General features: G+C 46.9%; 1 protein-coding gene across 1 annotated transcript; it reads right to left on the reverse strand.

Moving 5' to 3' along the window:
• Positions 1 to 1,370: 1,370 nt before the first annotated feature.
• Positions 1,371 to 21,626, reverse strand: LOC118213209 (rab-like protein 6). The gene is made up of 16 exons (XM_035392005.1): positions 21,419 to 21,626; positions 19,466 to 20,070; positions 16,471 to 16,605; positions 16,023 to 16,070; positions 14,274 to 14,326; positions 13,032 to 13,126; positions 12,165 to 12,305; positions 11,310 to 11,415; positions 8,219 to 8,322; positions 7,338 to 7,687; positions 6,278 to 6,449; positions 5,656 to 5,859; positions 4,673 to 4,889; positions 3,988 to 4,171; positions 3,418 to 3,473; positions 1,371 to 3,107 (listed from the first exon to the last, which is right to left on the reverse strand). The coding sequence occupies exons 2-16, from the start codon at positions 19,593 to 19,595 to the stop codon at positions 2,904 to 2,906; spliced, it is 2,199 nt and encodes a 732-aa protein (XP_035247896.1). The 5' UTR covers positions 19,596 to 20,070; positions 21,419 to 21,626; the 3' UTR covers positions 1,371 to 2,903.
• Positions 21,627 to 21,635: the final 9 nt, after the last annotated feature.

Consider the following 21,635-nt stretch of genomic DNA (forward strand, 5'->3'; position numbering starts at 1 on the left):
CACTATGCCACCGTGTCCGCCCTCAAACTTTTTGTTATAGCAAATCTATTTTATTCTCGAAGTAACTTGTGAACATTAATTTTATGCTCAAAATTAGGGGTAGTATGAGTATTATGTAGGAGTGTGTTTAACTTCCTTTGCTTCAATTGCTTCAGTGGTGGTGTGACATTTTCATAGGGCCCAAAATCACTGCTGCCCCCCCTGCAGTCATTTTACACTGGTGACAGAATTGTCCATAATTGGTGGGATTCTATTTTTATCAAAACTGATGAAACCTGAAAATAGAATGTAAATTACTAGAAAGCACAGAAAAGAGAGCCAAAACAAGATTTTTCTCACTGCCTTTGAAATTGCTTCTCGTGTGTAACTACACTTGTTCCTTTGTTTAGAAAGACCCCTGCATCTTTTAATGTATAACATTTCCTTGTCTTAAACTTCGAGAAATATATGAATGCAAGTACTGCATTTGTCTAAATTTTGGTTAATTTTTTTCAGCAACAACAGAACAAATGTCCTGTGTAAAACATTACTCATAGCAAAGTGCAGACTGGGAATGTAAAAAAAGTAAGATACACAGTATATTGAATATATATATATAGGGTTATGAGTTGGTTGATCCACAGGAGGTATATGAAAATCTGACATTTCAATTCATGCCTGTCACTTGTGAAACCGGTGCATGGGAATTCAAGGGCATTTGATGTGTTGATTTGATCCTACATTTAATGCCTTCAAGTAAACTCAACCACTAGAGGGCGAGCTAAGGCACTAAACTGAGCTAGACGAACAAAGTAACAAATGTATTACTTGTTTAAAAAGCCAAACCTGTGCTGCTTCTTTCACTATATCTACAAACCCATCTACTGCTCAAGGCAATACATTCTCAATCTCATTCTCCCACCTAATGTTGGACTTAACTTTACATTATAGGTTTAGAAATGAACTGCTCCAGTTGGTCGTGACACTAATGACCTGGCAATAGCTCTGCTCTTTGCCTAAAGCTTTTTGCAATCACTTATGTAAATTGAAATTGTAACTTACCCTGTAAAAGTAAGTTAGAAAAAGACCCCCTCACTTTTTCCACATTTTGTTACATTAGCCTTATTATAAAATGTATAAGTTTTTATTCTCATCTATCTACACACAATATGCCATAATGACAAAGCGAAAACAGGTTTAGAAATCTTTGCAAAAGTATTAAAAATAAAATACTGAAATATCACGCGAAGGGATCTGAATACTTTCCAAAGGCACTGTATATCCCATAATTCAGATCCGCACTGCATGCTAATTATGGTTTGAGTACCTATGGCAGTAGATCCCTGTTCTACAAGTATGAAATGGCAAGGAAGGGCAAACACTGGACAGACTTAAGAAAATGTGCCGCGTTTATTAATGTTTGAACGCAGAATCGCATACAGAGAGTAGATGGTAGAATTTTTATGGGGAGAAAAATATTAAATATTACATGTCCATAATTTACAGATTTCAATTTCTCATTTCCTTAGGATATACAAAGCGCCCAGCTCCAGTCTGAAAGAACAGTTTTCTGAGAAAATGCACATATCATGTACCTGCCAAAGCAGCATAGTTTTGTACACTGCACAAGGTGTAGATAAGGTGTAGCCAGATGCCTGTTCCCAGAGGTACAGGAAACACCAAAAGTTACAGAACCAATAGGATCCGCTTACATGCTGTGAACCTTTTTCCCACCACTCTTACCAAATGTGTGGGTTCAGAAATAAAGGTTACACAGCAACCCAAGGTGCACACACACACACACACACACACACAAACATCCTCCACCCTTTGACGGATGTTGCGAGAACTGAGCAGAAGCAGCAGGTCATGGCCAATCAGAACTCTGATCCTTAGCTTGTCTGCTAGGACCTTTGCACTGGTACCCAATGTGGGACACGCTTCTATATGAAGCCATGGGGGGTTTCGTCATGAACCTTAATGTTAGGTTTGACCGATGGGGGCACAGGGAGGACTCATTTTGGAGGTCTGGGGCCCTCGGTGCCACAGGTAAAGAATGAGGCCCAGGTCGGCAGACAGGATTACTGGCACAAGCTGCAGGGAAGAGGCCGGAGTCCAAACTTACACCCCCTACTAGGGCGGGGTGATGTTCCTCACCCATAACTATCGAATGCAGGAACAGTCATCGTCACTGTGTGGTGTTATAATGCCTTTCAGCTAGGTTCAGTTCAGCTTTGTTTAAAGACAAACTTACTTCAAGGCGTTGGAATTAAGTGACGAGAAGATTTAGCTACTGGTTTTCAGAATTATACCACAAAGCACACTGCTGATCAAGTCTGTAAAGGTACCGAAAAAAACTGACTTAACTGACTCTTCATTTTCACTTTTATATGAAATAAACAGTCGAAGACAAGTTTCTCCCCTTTTGGGAATGTAAAAATCCTTCAGCAACAACATGACTCTTAGTTAATGAGTTATGATGTGCAGCGGTCTGTGAAATGCAGTATCTGTAATTCACACGGTTCTATCAGAAGTCAAACATTTCCAGTTACGAATGGAAAAAAACATAAGGAGCGGTCCCCCTAATGACAAGGCCACACACACACACACGCACGCACACACACACACACACACGCGCACACACGCAAAAGAAGTCCAGATGCTTGTGAACCCACTCCTCATCCATGGTCCCCTCCTCTGTGGAGTGTGGCAGCAACAGTGTTGATAGAAAACAAACCATAATAAATAAACACAAATAAAAATACCAACAACCCACACAGGCACCACACAGTCGGTGAAGGGGAAGGGTCACCCAGAGCAATGCTCGTCTTGTCAGTGATTCGCTACGTCAGTGTTCAAAACCACAGCGGTCAGGTGTACTCAACTCCGCCCACTGATCGAGTTCTGATTGGTCTACAGGAACGCTACAGTTGCTCGTAAACTCCGCCCTCACTCTTCACCGGCCCCTCCCCTCCAGCCAGGAAGGCCTCCAGCTCGTCCACGTCCCTGGCTTTCTTGGTCCTCGATTTCTTCTTCTCCTTCTTTTTCTCCTTCTCGTCTCCCGACCCCGCATCCTCTCCATCCTTCTTTCTGTGCTTGTGTCGCTTTTTGCCGTTTTTGTCTTCTTCCTGAGGGGACAACGCCCCACCCCCCCCCATGAGGGGGGAAAAAAAGGGTACAGGCTTTAATCCATTCTTTTCTGTTGGTTGGGCGAGTGAAATTACTGTAAATGAATTTTGCAATATTTTAGAATTAATTTTAGAATAGCTATTTGATCAACTTGATGGAAAAGAAAAAGATGTAGCTCAAGACTGCAAATTTATGTTTTTGAAACAGCAATTTTTAGCAAGTGGTGGAGCTTTGTGTAGCGTCTTTTATGTCTTAGAAACACATGAGATTTGGGATCAATACGACACCATTTCACAAGTATCCACTCACCTCTTTACTTTTCTTCTTTTTCTTTTTCTCCTTTGAAGAGTGTTTGCTTTCTTTATCTGTGAGACGTATGAAAACATTAGCATTTCAAAGACTGAGATTCATGCTGAAATTCCTTGGAGACAGTGGAGTTTAATAATAAATTATTATTATTATTATTATTAAGGAATACCATGCTGTGGTGCGATTTTGTAATGACGTGTTTCTATTTAGGTGCGCCACATGCATGAAACCACAAGGCCCCCAAGACCGCCGAGCCAAATGGACATTAAAAGGGCGTGGGCAGGGAGAGGCTGGTGTGATTGGGCGTGGCAGGGCAGGGAGCAGAGGGATTGGCTGTGCCTAAGTGGGCGTGGCAGGGCAGGGAGCAGAGGGGTTGGCTGTGCCTAAGTGGGCGTGGCAGGGCAGGGAGCAGAGGGATTGGCTGTGCCTAAGTGGGCGTGGCAGGGCAGGGAGCAGAGGGATTGGCTGTGCCTAAGCGGGCGTGGCAGGGCGGGGTGTGTTTGGGGCGGGGAGCAGAGGGGTTGGCTATGCCCAAGCGGGCGTGGCAGGAAGTGGCAGCGCACGACGTGCCTTCCTGTTCGCCGCTGCTGTCTTTGCCCTGGGCCGTGGGGTCCAGGAGGCCCAGCCCGAACAGGTCGGCGTCGTTCCGGCTCTCGAAGGGCACGACGGTGGGCTTCAGGGGTTCGGGGGCCCCGGCGGGGGGAAAGTCGTCGTCAGAAAGGTCGGGCAGGTCGTCCCGTATTGGGAAGGTCAGCTATGGGGGGGGAGGGGATAAGATACCAGATGTTACACCCAACTAATCATACCCAACTGCAGAGAGTCATAATAGAGCTCATAAATTATGCAAGAGATGCTCCACCATCTGTACTATTGTATTCTAAATGAAGCTACACTGTACAGCACCTCTCTGAAAAGCAGAGGTACTGTCACAATCACAAGGGTCAAGTAACACTGGTAACGACCAACAGAATGGTCATTGGTGGACACGCTGGCATCCTTGTTAGGCAAGTCTGGTACTACTGCAAGTACTGTAATATAATGTAAACAGATTGCATAATAAAACCAGAAACGATCTATCAGTCAGCAGCACTGTTCTGCAACCAACAGTGTTGTGGGAGCTCCTCACAGTTTTATGCAAATGAAGTGACGTGATAAGACATCTTATTCCTGGTTTATTATTCCCAATTTTTTTCCCAGCAGAAGTTTTTTTCCCAGTCATCTCTGGACAGTGAGAACAAAGTGGGGAGGGCAGCACCTTCGGGCCCCTCCTGAGCTCTGACCCCTCCATCTCGGGGTCGTCCACCACGAAGGACAGCGTCTGCCCGGCGGGAGGGGCCTCGGGGTCGGAGTCCGATGCGGCGCCTCCCTTCTTCCCTCCACGGAACTGCGGGGCCGCGACGAGGGGGGCGGAGCCTCTCTCCTGGGGCGGCGGCCTCTTGTCTGCGGGTCTGGGCCTGGTCTGCGTCTTTGCTCTAGAGGAGGGGCGGGAGAGGACGCGTGTCTGTCATAAAATTTCAAAATATAAAACTTTTTTTTTTATTTTTTATTTTTTTTTAAATATAACCCTTTTAAGCTTATGATGGGGGGGGTCCCATGGATGCCTTTGAACCTTGGTGGGGGTCCCTGGATCAGATAAGGCTGAGAATCCCTGGTTCACGAAATATTTAAATTTCTCCCGAACTCTTCCGTAAGGCGAAACTTTTTTGGAGAACAAAAAACATGCCGATTTCTGCTCTTAATTACTTCATTCATTTCCATGACATTTTTGGCTGATTGTCTTGAGAAGCCTGTGAATGCGAGCCTTAAGACTGTTCTTGTGTCCCTAGAACCACTTTACAATCTTCAGTGAGCTGGCGTTGGGGTACGCATATAATTATCTAACTGAGGCAGGGTGACTGTATTTAGTACAGCTTAAATCCTAGGCCAACTCAGAGGGCATTTAGTGCAGCCTAAATCTGAAGGCCAATTCGAAGAGTCTGGCCAGGCTAAATTCAGATGGCTACATTCAAAGCGCACTACTAGGATTTCCTTTTTTGAACAACGGCTGAATAATTTGTCTTGAAAATCGAGAAAAACTGGAAAAATCTATTCTTATTGACAACTGAATCCTAACAGTTCCCCCCCCCCCACCCCACCCTTTTTTCTTTTGTAAGACCACCCAGAGAGTGCCTGCAGATGTCCTTACTTCCTGTTGGCTGAACAGGAATCACACAACAGCTATGGAGGCTGGTTCCTTACTGGTGGGAGTCTGATGGCCTGTGCAGGTGTAGGTCATGTGACACAGACGGGAAGTGCTGTCCGTCCTCCTCGTCGCTGGAGAGTGTGACCCCCGCGCTGGGGGCTGCTGCCGGGGGCAACGGCTTTGGCGGAACCTTGTCATCGGGGTCCAAGTCGTCTAGGAAACCCGACACCATGGGGTTCCCCCCTCTGCCCTCTCCGTCGCTGAGGGGGGAGGGGAGCATACAGAGTAATTGCTGGGGGTCAATTCCATTTTAAAACAAGGAAATTCAGGAAATGAAGATTTAAAAAGCTTAGCCCACAATCTTTTATGTTCTGTTTTTTAACCTTAACCGACTGAATTGAAAAGTAATCGATTCCGAGACTTAGTTTCAATGAAAAGACTATATTTTTAAAAATCTTTTTGAAGGACTTAAGAGCAGCCCATGGACGAACACATCAAAGAACAGGCATGCATGGCACTGTGAACTGAAATACAGGACAGTGACTCTCAATAACACACTCTCAATGGTCACATGTCAATCACATATAACACACAACTGAATCACATGGTCAGAACGCTGGACTCTACGGCTGCTTGTCAATCACACTGTCACAGCACCTGGGTTAACCCTGCGGTTACCTGTCGCTGTCCGCTGCCACGGCGACCACCGCGACCACCGCCTGGGCCCGCGCCTTTGCCTTCGCCGCGGGCCCGTCGTTCAGGAAGTTTTGGTCCAGGCCGAGGTCTGGCACGAAGTCGTCCACGCTCTGCACCCCCTGGGGGCCCTGCGGGGCCGGGGGCCCAGGACCATCTGTGGGAACGGAGCCGACCGCATCAAACAGGGCTGAGGCTACTGTGATGTCATAGCTCAGACACTGCTCAGGAGGTAAGAGCGGTTGACTGGCAGTCGGAGGGTTGCCAGTTCGATCCCCCGCCCTGGGCGTGTCGAAGTGTCCCTGAGCAGGACGCCTAACCCCTAATTGCTCCCAACGAGCTGATTGGTACCTTGCATGGCAGCCTTTCACCGTTGGTGAAAGCGCTATATAAATGCAGTCCATTTACCATTTACTTCAAGAAAATACAGAGGAGCCCTAACCAATCACAAGAGCACAGTTGTAGCAACCAAACAGAGCGCTGGCAAACTGCGATTGGTGGACACTCAGGCTACTTCCTGTTAATTATGATGTCATTGCAGAAGGACAAATAGACACCAATCACCAGTCGCCATTTGGGCTCTCTTATGCCACCTGCTGGCGACCTGTGAACCTGGCAGACTTGCCGTGAGGCTGCAGTGCTGTTGTGCTGCCTGTAGCAGATGTGGACAGAGGCTGAAATGACATATTTTGAAGGAGAGCACCTGTTTGTCCATGCTCTCCTGAGCTGAGGAGATAGTAGTGATGAGCACAGATACACAAACACAACTGGGGCACTCCTAATTGGGAGGGCAAGGAGTTTAAACAAGACCAGGTTAAAACCTAGTATGTGGCTGGATCTAACACGTGATCCAACGGACCAATGGTGTGACTTCATAACTCGGCCGACCAATGGTGTAACTTCATCACTCACTCAGTCACTCAGTCAGTCACAGACATTCGCGTTTGCAGGGCTGGCCCCGCTGTTGCGGTCACGCCAAAAAAGAAAAAGGCCACCCCCCCCAACTACATGCACGGGTTGGGGCCTCACAGATTGACCTGCTTACCTGGTGGGCCCTCGGGGGTGGAGGGCGCCCCGAAGAGGCGCGAGATGAGGCCGCGTTTTTGGGGCGGGGGCTCGGAGGCCGAGGCCTGGGCGGACAGGGGCGTGGGGGCGGGAGGGGGGCGATGCTCGGGGTGCTGGGGCGGGGCCTGCGCTGCGGGCGGTGCTGCGGGGGTGGACGGGGAGGGGAGGGAGGGGTAGAGGGGGGGCTGGGGGGTGTTGGGGCTTGAGCTGCCAGTGGAGGCACCGCTGGGGGGCACGATGGGGGACTGGGACCCCGAGGAGGGGCTCTGTCCGTTGGTGGGGCCTGGAGAGGATAAGCCTTTCGCACGGGCCTCTACCATCTCCAGGAAACTGGGAGGGAGAGAGAGAGAGGGAGAGACAGAGTGTGAGAGGGAGAGAGAGAGAGAGAGAGAGAGAGAGAGAGAGAGAGACAGAGAGAGAGAGAGAGAGAGAGAGAGAGAGACAGAGAGAGAGAGAGAGACAGAGTGTGAGAGGGAGAGAAATAGGGATGGGGGGACAGAGAGAGAAAGCGCGAGACAGACACAGAGAGAGATAACTTACTGGGACATCCCAGGGTTAGCAAACAACCTTCTATGAGTAAAGCAGACATGAGGCAGCCGTGATGTCACCTCACTCAAGTTAACACACAGGGGATCCACCAATCACAGAGCATGTTGGCAAACTGTGCCTTTTCCCCATTACGCGTGGTCTTCTACATGCGTCGTACATAACGTCACATTTACCTACTTCCTAACCCATCTCCTTTTCAATGGGTGTACATGTACATGTAGTAGTTATGTGTGTCTGTATCCGTGTGACATGGTGTATGGTCTGTAGCTCTGTGAGTGGACGTGTGTTCAGATGGGTGTGAGATGTACGCACACGTCGTAGTTCTGGTCCTCGGTCTCCTGCTGGACGGTCAGCTCCTCCAGCGTGGCGTCGATGTCCAGCTGATTGGTCTCCAGCTGCCGCAGGAGCGTCTCCCTCTGCAGAAGAGACACACACTGCTGGGAACGCTCCCCTCCACCACACGGGACCACACTCGACCACGCCTGACCACGCTGACGTGCTGAACCACACTCCAGGGCACCTTGACCATGCCTGAATACACTTGACTGTATCTGACCACGCTCCACTATACAGGACACTCTCCCATACACCTTCCGAAACAATACCTCATCATGTGCAATCGCATGTCCATAGTGTATTGACCATACCTGACCACATTTGACCATACCAGACCACGCTCCACCATACTTGCCCACACTCGACTAAACAATATGTGACTATGCTCAAATAGTCCACTATACTCCACCATACCTCGATCGCACCTGAACATACCTGAACACATTCTATCGTAAATGACCAAGCTCCACCACGCAGGACATGACTCTTCTACATATCTGCCCATGCTTGATCACACACACACACACACACACACACACACATAAAAGTGTGGTCAACCACTACGGATGGCTCTTGACAAAATCCAGCGAAAATTAAGCAGCAGTGTGCGGACATGAATGCAGCTCCTGACAACCCCACTCAACTTAAACTGCTTGAACGTGCACAGTATGAATGTTCAGAGTCAATGTCTTGGCAATCCAGTCACAATTCTTTTTAGATACATTTGGCCTAATGGTGGCGCTAGAGGAAAGGTCACACGGACACAAAAATCAATATTATTCTTCCTCATGGGAACATGTGCACAGCAAATTTCATTGCAATCTGGCCATTACTTGTCCAGACATGTCGGTCATGGACAGACGAAGAAATGGACGGATGGACAGACGTCATTACATGACATCCTTGGCAGAGGTAATCAGTAAAAGCTTGTCAGTTTTGTTTGTGTTGAGAAATGCATGTTTTATTGTGTACGGGAAATGGCCAGTTTCCTCATAATTATGATGGACCCAGTAAGCAGTCACAGAGCATTTCCAGTTTTTCAACCATGGGAAAATGCGACTCTTTTCCATGTGATGCTCACACGCGTGTGCGAATCACAAGTTAAATACTGACCTTCAGATAAGGACACATTCCTCTGCATTATCTCGACCGTGTGCAGCTCCACAATACTTTTTAAAAAACTCCCTTTATAACTCCTGCTCTGCCTAACATCCACAGTACTGTATTTTTATGAATAAATACAAAATAGATCCAGTAAATATGAATAATTATGGCTATAAAAACAACAGCCGGTTAATCTGTGGGGGCAGTAATGGGTAATTGTCACTGCCCAGAATTAACGGGATGAGGAAGGGCACAGATAGCTTTTTTTGTAAGCCAGTGGGGAGTGAGACTGATATTTAGGAGCTGGGTTCCGCGGGTGCTCGGGTTCCGCGGGTGCTCGGTTCCGCGGGTGCTCGGGTTCCGCCGGCGGGGGGAGCTGGGAAGGCCCCTCCCTGCCCTCCTCAGTATGGCGAGAGCTCTCCCGGGCACACGGACCCCTGCCGGCGGACCTCACAGATCAGGGCGCGGCGGCTACCGAGCCACAAGGTCTAACCCCGCCATTAAAACCCCTCCGCCCCCCCCAGCTAGGGCGGCTGCGATTGGTCCAGACGGCTCCCATCAGCCCCCCCCCCCATTGTGTGTGTCTGCCGCAAGAAATGTATCCTCGGGGGAAGGTACGGAAACAAAAGCCTGACGCGGAATAGATGAAATATTGATGATCTCGCTGGTTTACGTGTTGAGAACTAAAAAAAAAATAAAAAAAATAAATAAAACATCCACAGTGTCGCTTAGCGACGAGCCCTCAGAGCCAGCTGCAGCGTCTGCATGGGCCCCAGAGCTCCTACTCTCACAGGTGCTTCCATGCCCACCCTTAGACATCTTAGCATACGCCTCCATACCGTTACACACATGCTTACACACACCCTTACACAGCTGGTAACCAAATTACAATTACAAATTACAAAGACCATTTTCCCCAAATTCACAGGCCCATAAAGACTGTCCAGTATACTTGTCACAGGCATTGTAGATTGTCAAAATATCAATTTAAAAAATGGACCTCCTCTTTTCATCACAATTCAAAGCCCAACTAGTTTGAATGGAATTTGGATATATTTCTATGTACATCAGTTTTATTTCATTTTTTAAATCAGACATGTAGCGTTTCTAATTTTTAAAGAAAAATTTAAGCATTTTAAAAGTATTCTTATTGTAAAGTACCAACATAAAAATAGTAATTGTCAAGTCAAGCATTCAAGTCTTGTTAAATTTTTTTTTTCTTTTCTAAAATCAGACAACTAAATCAGAGGGATTTTTCAACGATTTTGAGAGAACCCAGATCAACAGCATGCCCTTCACCCTACAGCCAGAGGAGAGAGAGCACAGGTGCGCCCCAATCTAATCCCCTCCAACCGTGCCCTAAAAAAGGCCCTGCTGAATTATGTAAAGGCAGGATGGAGGCTGAGGGAGTTAATGTTTAATGAGGCCCCAGGGCAGGAGGGAGTGGGGAGTTCAGACAGAGTATACCGTACTGCGTACGACCTGCCGCGGACAGTCACTCCTCTTTTACCTTTGGTCGCCATTGTTTTTGTTCGTAAGTGTTTTACATTACATTACATTATAGGCATTTAGCATGTCTTATCCAGAGCGACTTACATTGTATCCAATTATACAGCCTTAAATATACTGGAGCAATGCAGGTTAAGTACCTTGCTCAAGGATACAACGGCAGTGTCCTACCAGGGAAACGAACCTGCAACCTTCAGGTTACAAGACCAACTCCTTACCCATATTACTACAGCTACTCAATTAATACACAGCTTTTCCTTTTGATCTGTACATCTGCCTTTGACATTTATTATTACTATTATTATTATTATTATTATTATTATTAATTGGGGGCAGCTGCGGACAGCGTGTCTTTCCCAAAACTCGGAATAAGCAGCAGCAGCGGCGGCCACGTCCGCGGTAAGAGCGACCCCAGCGGCGGGCGGGGCCCAGGTGAGCAGCCACGCCCTCTCACCTGCAGCTGCAGGAAGGGGATGTTGAAGAACCTGTGCAGGTACTTCAGCCCAAAGCCGTTCTTCATGGAGGACTCCGCGTAGTGAACGTAGGACGAGCCCATGGGTCTGCAAATGGAAGGAGACAAAAACAAAAGCTAACGCCAAGGTTTACAGGCATTTAGCAGACGCTCTTATCCAGAGCGACTTACACTGTATCCATTTATACAGCTGGATATACAGTGGAGCAATGCAGGATAAGAACCTCGCTCAAGGGTACAACGGCAGTGTCCCACCGGGGAATCGAACCTGCGACCTTTAGGTTACAAGACCAACTCCTTAGCCATTATACTACACTGCCGTCATCAACCAGACCTGGAGCACGCATGCACAAAACGCCTTTTCCAGAGCAAATTATGATGTAGGAGAACGCAAGTGCGTCACCCGATTTACATAACAGCCTTCTGAGACCAGTGAGTACATATTAAGTAACATCACTAAAGCCACTAATGCAAACTATGCCTAGCAAAAATACAAATCCTGAACTTCCATCCACAATGAAACCCAAGTAGAAACACCAACAACCTTAAATAAAATCATCACCTGATGAACCAGTACTAAATTGGAGCTAGTAACTTCTAACCAGTACTGAGATGGAAACAGTATGAACAAGCGGGTCTTCAGTTTGAGTCTGAAGACAGACAACGATTATGCTGCCCTGACCAATCTGATAATCAGAGGAATATTCTGCAAATGAGCTCAAGGCAACAATGTAAATCTAGTCGACTGGGAGTGAAACGGAGACTGTTATGTTCAATAAACAGACGTTTTTTTTTTTTTTTTTAATAAGGAAAAGAATCAGGGATGGCGCCCCCTACCTGTTGAGGCCGGAGATGAAGTCGCGAATGTCGTCCGGCAGGATGACGCGGTGCTCGCCCAGGTCCCGCTGGTTTCCCAGAACGCACACGGGCATGTGGCTGGGCACCTTCGGCAGCTCCCGAAGGATGTAGTTAAACGTCCTGTTGAGAGGGCCATCGATCCTGAGGTTACTGAGTCAGTCTCTTCATACTCATTTTATTTATAGTAAGTCAATACCAGGCAGAAAACCAGCTGTTGCAGTGCTCCCTATGGGTTAATTTTTTCAGATAGGCTGCACTGTGGGCCACACCTAAATCAGTGATGTCAAAGCAGGTATTTTTCCATTAACAGCTGAGACAAAAATCCATGTAATGACATCACTGGCTTAGGTGTGGCCAGCAATGCAACCCATCTGTGAAAAATTTAACCCACAGGGAGCGCTGCAACAGTCGTTTCCTGCCCAGGGTTAACTTTCTCTTTCACCTCAACTTACCCAGAATGCCCCACTGACAAACAGAATCTCTTTTACCAGGGAGGCCACGCCCAGAGGGAAGATCGATACGCACACAGGCCACATTTACGAAAAGATCAATGATACACGATGAAAAGAAAGAAAGAATAGCCCACTGTTAAAATCAGGTACATGCTTCCAGTGAAGCACCGTACTCCTGCAGGTTCAATTCCTGTCCTAAATGAGGCACTGAACAGTAAGCTTTGAGCACTGAACAGTACCCTTCGAGCACTGAACAGTACGCTTTGAGTGAGGTAACTCAGCCAGAAATGCACCAGTAAGCAGCCGGTTGTACAAACGGACAGCGAGTAAAAGGTGCCCTGGACAAGGGCGGCTGCCGAATTTAAACGGATAAATCGGGAGAGGCGACCCTCACCACTGCTTCGTGATGTCGAACATCATGATCACTCCGTTGCAGTTCTTGTAGACGTCCAGGAACTCCGCGTCCAGGGCCATTTCAGGCTCTTCGGTCTGCAAGGCGTGGCAAAATCGCAGTTACGCCGCCGTCGGCAAAGTGCGGCTAAATCCAAGCCACGGCATTTATTTCTAATGCCAAAGACGGCTTTCACACTTGCAGAGGCTCGTTTGGAGAGTCTTTCCAAAACCAGAGTACTTTTACCCCATATATTCACCTTGGGTTTTTTTACCCAAAAGCACACTTCTAAAACAAAGAAAACTGGCTGTAGTTTTTTTTCCAGTACAAGGTGGTCTCAGGACTGCACTTTCAAAATGAACCGCGGTTTGCTTGGTAGCTGGTGCGGAAGGGGTTCGCACTGAATACAAAATGCGCAATACATTTCACTCACTATTGTATATCTGAACAGGCTGTACATACTGTACATGACCACCAACTATATGTATATGAATTAACGTCATTTTTCTTTTTGTTACCATTTAATATTTATCTCTTCACTCCTTGCACTCTCCACTTCTTTGCACTATTTGTATCCTGTTTACAGCACTATTTGTATCCTGTTTACAGCACTATTTGTATCCTGTATACAGCACTACTTGTATCCTGTATGCAGTCATTCCTTGTGTATATGACTGAAGATTGTTGTGTTGTTATTCTCTTTTTCTTTTGTGTACGGGCATTGAGAGCCGCTAAACCGGAGTCAAATTCCTTGCATGTGTAAACATACTCGGCACATAAAGACGATTCTGATTCTGATCTGCCCTGGTTCCAGGAAGCAAGATGGCGGAAGCGTGTGTGAACTGTGTACGAGGCAATGGCATCTTTAGCAATGCGCTGCAGACATGCCAGGTGCTCACAGCAGGAAAATACATTGTGCAAACGTGCAAACAATTCACAAATTTGTAGTGGGGAACCACAATAGTTATGATAAAAACATTTTTTTAAAATAAAAATAAAAACGGGTACTGAGAAAGGCACTCCAGCAGAGTAAGTAAATACAAGGACCTACAAACAGCTCTATAAAAAAAGTGTTTGCTGAGCAGCCCCATAAAATTTAGGGTAAGCACTACAATATTTAATTCACAGAGAGACATTTCTGCATCGTGTCATTTAATTCACCGAGAGACATTTCTCGCTGCAGTTCTAAACATAACGGTCAGTTTCGGGCTAACGAGCAGGAAAAGGTCAAAGGTCAAAGGTCACCTCCTGAGGCTCGTTCTCCAGTTTCAGGCTTTCCCCGCGTTTCTTCCCTCTGCCTACCGCGCAGCGTTTCAGACAGAAAGAGAAGGAAGGAGGAAAGAAAAAATTAAAATTAGAAAACCAGAATAAAATTTTTTTTAAAAACCCAATGGAGAGAAAAAGAAAAACTCCCTTATACTTGTTCTTATTGGACTGGTGAATTACTGAATTACCATGTTAAACAGATACAACAACCCACCCCCCCCCCCCCAAAAAAAAAAACAAAAAAAAAACACATAAACCACAGCAATAGCATGCAACTCACTGTCCCTTTACCTTCCCTGGGCCTATTGTGTGTTTGCATGTCTGGTTCGGTGAGCGAGTTTGTTTGTGTGTGTGTGTGGGCGTGTGTGTGCATGTGCACATTTCTATGAGAGAAAATGTTTATGCGGGCCAACAGTTTTAACGTCTGTGCATGAGTCAGCATCTGAAAGCGTGTGCACACACAAGCATGCCCGGGTATGCGTCATTGGTTCAGTTTACATGAGAGTGTGAGTGCACTCGAACTGCTGAGTATGTGTTTGTGCAGATGAATGCATGTACGAGTGTGTGTGTGTGTGTGTGCGTATCAGTGGATGAAGTGAAGTGGCCTGTGAAAGAGTGTGTGTCGGAGTGTTTGAAAGACTGTATAAAAGAGAGCGAGAGAGTGCGTTTGAGTGGCATCAGAACCAGATCCTGTTTTCTGATTGGTTTGCTGTCACACGTTCATGCGCTTCTGTCACCATGGCGACAGAGACAGCGACCTCTATGGCTGAATCGGCAGAGAGGGGAGGGGTCAGGGACGCCGCTGGGGCGCTACGCGTTAGAAACGGCGGTGTCTGGCGCCAGACCGCCCCAACGATTCAAACGCGCCTGCGCCGGACGCTCCTGATAACTTTCCTTCTGCGGGTCTGCTCCTCTCGCCTCCACATAACCAGGTCCAGAGAACGAAGCGAAGTTACAGCGATCCCCCGTCCTGCAGGTTTTCATTTCAACCCCAATTTTGACCACACCTGGTCAGGGAGCTCTCGACCGTGGTCAAAAGCCCGTCTCACCGCCGAAACTCCCAGACCGAGCGTGCCCTCTGCTCTGAGACCGCTCGACCGCCCCCCCCACACACACACACACACACCTGCTTCCCACCCTCCTCAGCGAAGGAGTGCGAACCCCCTCACCCCCACCCCCCCCCCCCACTCCTCACACGGGCGTGTAAAACAGCACGAGCGCTCCCGAGCGGTTTACCCGCACGCACACGGCACTGGCGGAAGTGGGGCCTACTCTACGGACGCAGCGCACAGAGAGCACTGCAGGCCACACTGCACACACACGCAGGCGGCCCACAGGCCGAGCAAGCAGCCAGAGAGGGAGAGCCTCACCTGCTCCGCCTTCAGGAACAGGGAGCTTTACACCTGGGGGGGAGCGCAGCAACAACAACGGAAAAACAAAAAATAAACACAGACACGTTTAATATGGGAGCTCCACGGAGCCCGAGCGTCCGGTTCAAAATGAAAACCAACGTGCAGACAAGCCATGAAGGACAAGGCTGAGAAGGACTCAGAACTGAAGGGAGAGAGAGAGGGAGAGAGAGAAATAGAGGGAAAGAGAGAGAGAGAGAGAGAGAGAGAGAGAGACAGGGAGACAGAGAGAGCAAGAGGAGGAAGAGAATAGGAGAGGGAAACACATAAAGCTCACTCACATATGCAATGACTCTTTACCTCCCCCTCTCTGACTCACCTTTATCAACAACGTCCCACACCTCCACCTTGACCACATCATCAGTCGCTATGGAGACAGAGCAGGGAATGGCCATGGTTTACTACGACAGTGCACACAGTCCTCCTGTCACCCAGGTATTATAAATGCAACAATTACACAGCAGTTGAATTAAATAATACAAATAAGAAATGAAATATTAGAAAATAGACAATAAATAAAAAAAATCTTTAAAAAATTAAACAATAATTTACCATAAATAAAATTTTTAAAATACTTGGATATAGAAATCACACTCCAAGAACATAGCAGTTTCAACCAGTCAAGGTTTTACTAAATGGAAACCCCCCCCCCCCCCATCCCCATAAACCGCCCCTCAGGATGAGCTTTCCCCAGCTCCAATCCCACCTGCAGCCACTACGTGAGGAGGAAGGGAGACTGATCTGAGATCAGCGGCATTGCCCCTTACTTTTGTAGTTCCAGTGGATGCTGGTGACCTGGATCTCCTGGGTGGGCACGTACTCCTCCAGGAACTTCTTCCCCTGGAGGCGGTGCCAAAGCGTGCTCTTACCCGTGTTCCTGTCTCCACGGATCACTATCTTCACTGCAGGGGATGGGGGGTGGGATGTGGGGGAACAGAATTAGTGATGCACCACTGGGGAGGTAAAGAAGCAATCAGCTCAGCTGCTTCCAGAGGTATGGAACACACAGCAACACAATGAAAGAAAGTGTTCATACAAACAGACACATGCATACACATACAGACACACACACACACACACTCCTTGCTTAGACACGCACACAGCGGTATGATCACACGCTTGAATACATACAGTTACACTGCGCATGCACATGCACGCACACACACGTTGCTTGCTTAGACACACACAAACACACATACACTCACACACACTCACACACACACACACACTCACACACACACACACTCCTTGCTTAGACACGCACACAGCGGTATGACCACAGCTGTGTGTGTGGTGTGTGAGAAAGTAACACATGAGCAGGACTGACGCAGATCCAGGCTTGCCTGTGCCTGTGAAAGGCCGGGCCGGGCCAAAGCCGCGCTTTCTCAAGGGCGTCGCCCGCGCCCGGGGAAGGCCGTCTGCCAAGCTCCCTGACCTCAGCCCCTACGGCCAGAACCTTGACGCCCCCACGTCTGTGCGCCTCCCCCCGCCACCCCACCGCGCAATCGTCCCACAGCTTTACACAGGGGCCGGGCAGTGTAGCACAGGTAATAAGGAACTGGGCTTGTAACCCAAAAGGTCACAGACAGGTTTGACTCCTGGGAAGGACACTGCCGTTGTACCCTTGAGCAAGGTACTTAACAATGCATTGCTTCAATACATATCCTGCTGTATAAAAGGGTGTAAATGCTGTGTAAAAAGTTGTGTAAGTCGCTCTGGATAAGAGCGCACCTGCTAAATGCCAGTAATGTAATGTAAAAATTTCACACAAGCGATGGCAGAAAAACCAGTTAGTGTCGACAAGGAGGCCAACTCACATGCCAGCTAGGCTACCTGTTGCTGACAGTCGTTGCTTCAGGTACACCTGTACAAACACCACTGATTTGATACCCAGGCTGTACCCGGTTTCATTTAACACAGCATCTGTATCAATTAGGCCACGTCTAAGAGCCCTGACGGCAAGATTTTGACACACCAGGACACTCTCCCCCTAACCATCTGGGAACAGCACTGTACCAGGCGACACAGCTCAGGAGGTAAGAGCGGTTGTCTGGCAGTCGGAGGGTTGCCGGTTCGATCCCCCGCCCTGGGACGGAGTGTGGCACAGTGGGTAAGGAACTGCGCTTGTAACCGAAAGGTCGCAGGTTCGAATCCCGGGTAAGGACACTGCCGTTGTACCCTTGAGCAAGGTACTTAACCTGCGTTGCTTCAGTATATATCCAGCTGTATAAATGGATACAATGTAAAGTGCTATGTAAAAAGTTGTGTAAGTCGCTCTGGATAAGAGCGTCTGCTAAATGCCTATAATGTAATGTAATGTAATGGGCGTGTCAAAGTGTCCCTGAGCAAGACACCTAATCCCTAATTGCTCCCAACGAGCTGATTGGTACCTTGCACGGCAGCCTTTCACCGTTGGTGTGTGAGTGTGTGTGTGTGTGCGTGTGTGAATGGGTGAATGAGAGGCATCAATTGTAAAAGCGCTTTGGATAAAAGCGCTATATAAATGCAGTCCATTTACACTCTCCCCCTAACCATCTGGGAAGAGCCCTGTAGCAGGGATTGGCCAGGCAAGGCATGCGGCAGCTCAGATGCTCGTGAGGAGCATGTGACACATTCCTCTAGCCGGTCAAACAGTTTCCCGTGAATGGCCGCCGTCACCCAGCCAATGGGCTAGCGGTTAAGTTCTGAAAAGTGGGCGGGCCCGTCTGCACTGAACTGCACTGCTGTCACCAATGAGGGAGCAGTATAAATCTGGCACGCAAGCCATTGGTCACAGCAAGTTACACATTACACAGAATGCCCAGGCCACAATCACAGAACACAGCTTTGTAGGATAAATCAGCACATGAGTAAGTAAATAAACAAATAAATATATAAAAATAAAAGCAGGCCACCTTAATGTTTTTCATGTAACTACTGAAATTTTAGTAATAAACTACTGATTTTTTACCACTTTCCCACAGTTCAGCGATATTCAATCTTGATATTTATAGAAATTAAACATTACACGATACAATTTAGCTACATGTCCCCTTTTTCACCCTAACAACCTTTTATGCTCCAATTTTTCTGTTCACATTATTATTATTTAAAATTTATTTTAACTGACAAATTGATCAACTACCAATATTACACACAAAAGTCAGACTCGCTTTTGGCTAAACTTTATAAAAGGCAAGACAACCAGGCTACTGTACGAATTGTATACCCTACATACAGAACCAGAGACCATATATTGCAACCAAGACAGTAAAGACAAGAAGACAATGATCTTAGTTGACACTTAACAAATCCATTCAACATTCCCACAAAGGCACAGACACCATACTTGCCTTTTCAGGCTGTAAGTTCATATTATGTCTCTCTTCCACCGACATCGAGAGACTTTTAAATGCTAGGATTTGGCAGCAGCCTACCAATGCACAGCCACAGGCACTTGGCACGTACAATGCACAGCGAGCGAGAGTGACAGCTGCTGCAGTACGTTTAACGGTTATGGTGAGAGTGAGACGTCAGTTACTGACTGACCAATGCAGGCTTCTTGGAAAAACCTGCAACCTTCCACTTGAAAGATAAGCTCCCTAATCACTATGCTGCCATGGAAACAGCTAGCCTATCACGTTAGCACATCTTAAATCAGGGGGTACGGGACACCGGCCCCTGGAGGGACAGCAGACGGGCTGGCACTGGTTCCAACCAGGTCACATTGTGACTGACGCTAATGCGACTTCCCCCCCCTCCCCGAGAGCAGGCCCCACTTACTGTTGTACTGGACTCCCTTGGCGAATCGTCTCTGCAAGCTTTGGTTCATGGACTGAAGGCCCGCGGGGATGTTCTTATCCCGCAACTGGCCCGGTTCCGAACCGACCAGTTTCTTTAGAGCAGAAAACATCTTGAGGGGAAATTTATGAAAAGATCACCCGTTTGGGGCAAAAAAAAAAAAACAATAGTCCAACCGTAACTGTGTCTGTGTCCGGAAAAAAATAGTATAAAGTCCACAGAGGGAGAAAAGTATCTTAGACTCGAACGTGTATGTGAAAATTAATCGAACAGATGGGGTGTGGCATCACACAGTGATTCGGCTGAGGAAATGTTATGTCGATGCTTGAAATAAAATAATTCATTGAGGCAAATGGGGTCCCTTGTTGACAAGAAGTATCCGGTGGTTCAAGGTCAGTCGTGCGGGACAATTTCCACTTCTAGACGGTGTGGACATCTCACAGTTTGTTCCCTCATATTGTAGGTTGTTTCCACAGAAGAGAGCACTCATGCCATGGTCATGTCTCTCCTTGTGGTTGTAGACCTTTTGCTCAACATCAGCAGTCCTCTGATCTTGTGGAGTAGCCAGTCAGCCATCCAAATTCCATCTACAATAAAAAGCAGTGTTAGCTAGCTCAGTGGTTCTCAACCTCAGTGCTGGGGCCCAATGTGTACGCTGGTATTCACTCCGACCAAAAATTCAATCCCAGATTTTTACAAAACTGTTAATTTTCCTAAATTATGTGCTTTTCATGCTAGAGGGATTATTCACCCTCTTAAGCCATATTACATCAGAAATAGCTACGAAGTTCAAATTCACATTGTGCTATATTCAAAACAATTATATGAAGACATTTTAAAAAACTTTGTAACTAATCAAATTAAAGACTGAGGTGAATCAACAGGCCATGAACTGGTGAAAGAGTGGACCCCGGGCCAATGAAACGAATAATTTCTACGATAATGAAGAATTTAAAGACAAAGAAAATTATAAGGAGCCAAACCTATAGTGTTAATAAGTTTAAGGAGAAATTATGAAATAACTTAAACACATGTGTTCAGCAACCTAATCAGAAGCCCGTTAACTCACCTCAGTGTTTAATTTGATCAGTCAAAAAAAAAAAGGTGTTACTTTTTTGAATAATTATCTGCCAAATAACACAATATGCACAATTGGGAATTTTATTCTTCATGGCGTGCATAGTAATTTCTGACTTAATGTCGCTTAAAGGTAAACGATCCCTGTAAACATGATAAGCACTTAAGAAAAAAATAATAGGTTGTTAAAATTCTGGGATGGATTGCAATTGTGGTTGGAATGAAAACCAGCAAACACAGTGGCCCCCAGGACCGTCTGAGAACCACGGAGCTACTAGCTAACGTCAATTTAGCATGCATTCCTTGACAGTTAGTAACCAACGTTGATCGAAATCAGCCGGAAATGGCGAAATGCTTCACAGTTATTTTAAGTTGAGAATGTCTATTTTTAAAACACATAATTTCTATCTATTCAGCTAACGTTAGCTACATAAGTTAGCTAGGTTATGTGACAAACTGCTGGCTAGCTTCCACTACCTACTGCGATGCTAGTCAGAAAGCCAAGTTAACTGTAACTTTACTCCACAGCATCAACTTGCGAAACCTTACCGGGTAAGGTCAGCCACCTTGCCTAGTATTTTGATGTTCGCAAACGAGAAAACCGCATTAAAAGTAGTTAGCTAGTTAAATAGAACACTAGGTATACAGTTAGTAAGCTGACATATGCTAGAAGGGTCCCTCGTGTATATGCAAGTTATTTCATCATCGGCAGTATTCCAGTCCTCAAATTGAGAGAAAACCAATGTACTGTTCAACAAATCGCCTTGATAGCTAGCTAGCTACATGCCTGCCAAGCTGTCTAGCTCGAAAAGTACCAACGCTTTAAAATAACGTGCGTTTGAGCTAAATAATTCTTACCATCATTAGTTTTCCACATCTGCTTCAATCGGTTAGCCAGTCTACTCAAATAACCGTGCGGACATACTTCATCCGATCCGTCTTCTCTCGTTGCTACAGGTAGGGAGCATCATCCTTCGGCAGCAACCATTTTTCCAGCTTTCTTCCACTCTCCAAGCACAGGAGAGTATTGAGTTCCTTCACGCTGTGGTTTCAGTACTTATTGCGCCCCTAACGG

This window comes from Anguilla anguilla, chromosome 14, assembly GCF_013347855.1.
Source record: "Anguilla anguilla isolate fAngAng1 chromosome 14, fAngAng1.pri, whole genome shotgun sequence".
In the NCBI taxonomy this organism is placed as follows: domain Eukaryota; kingdom Metazoa; phylum Chordata; class Actinopteri; order Anguilliformes; family Anguillidae; genus Anguilla; species Anguilla anguilla.

Excerpts from the sequence above, each read along its gene's own strand:
- LOC118213209 (XM_035392005.1), bottom strand. The coding sequence starts at position 19,595 with ATGTTTTCTGCTCTAAAGAAACTGGTCGGTTCGGAACCGGGCCAGTTG. Across the intron at positions 16,606-19,465 it reads CAAGGGAGTCCAGTACAACA|TGAAGATAGTGATCCGTGGA; the intron begins GTAAGTGGGGCC and ends CATCCCCTGCAG. Across the intron at positions 4,172-4,672 it reads AGCTCAGGAGGGGCCCGAAG|CTGACCTTCCCAATACGGGA; the intron begins GTGCTGCCCTCC and ends CCCCCCCCATAG.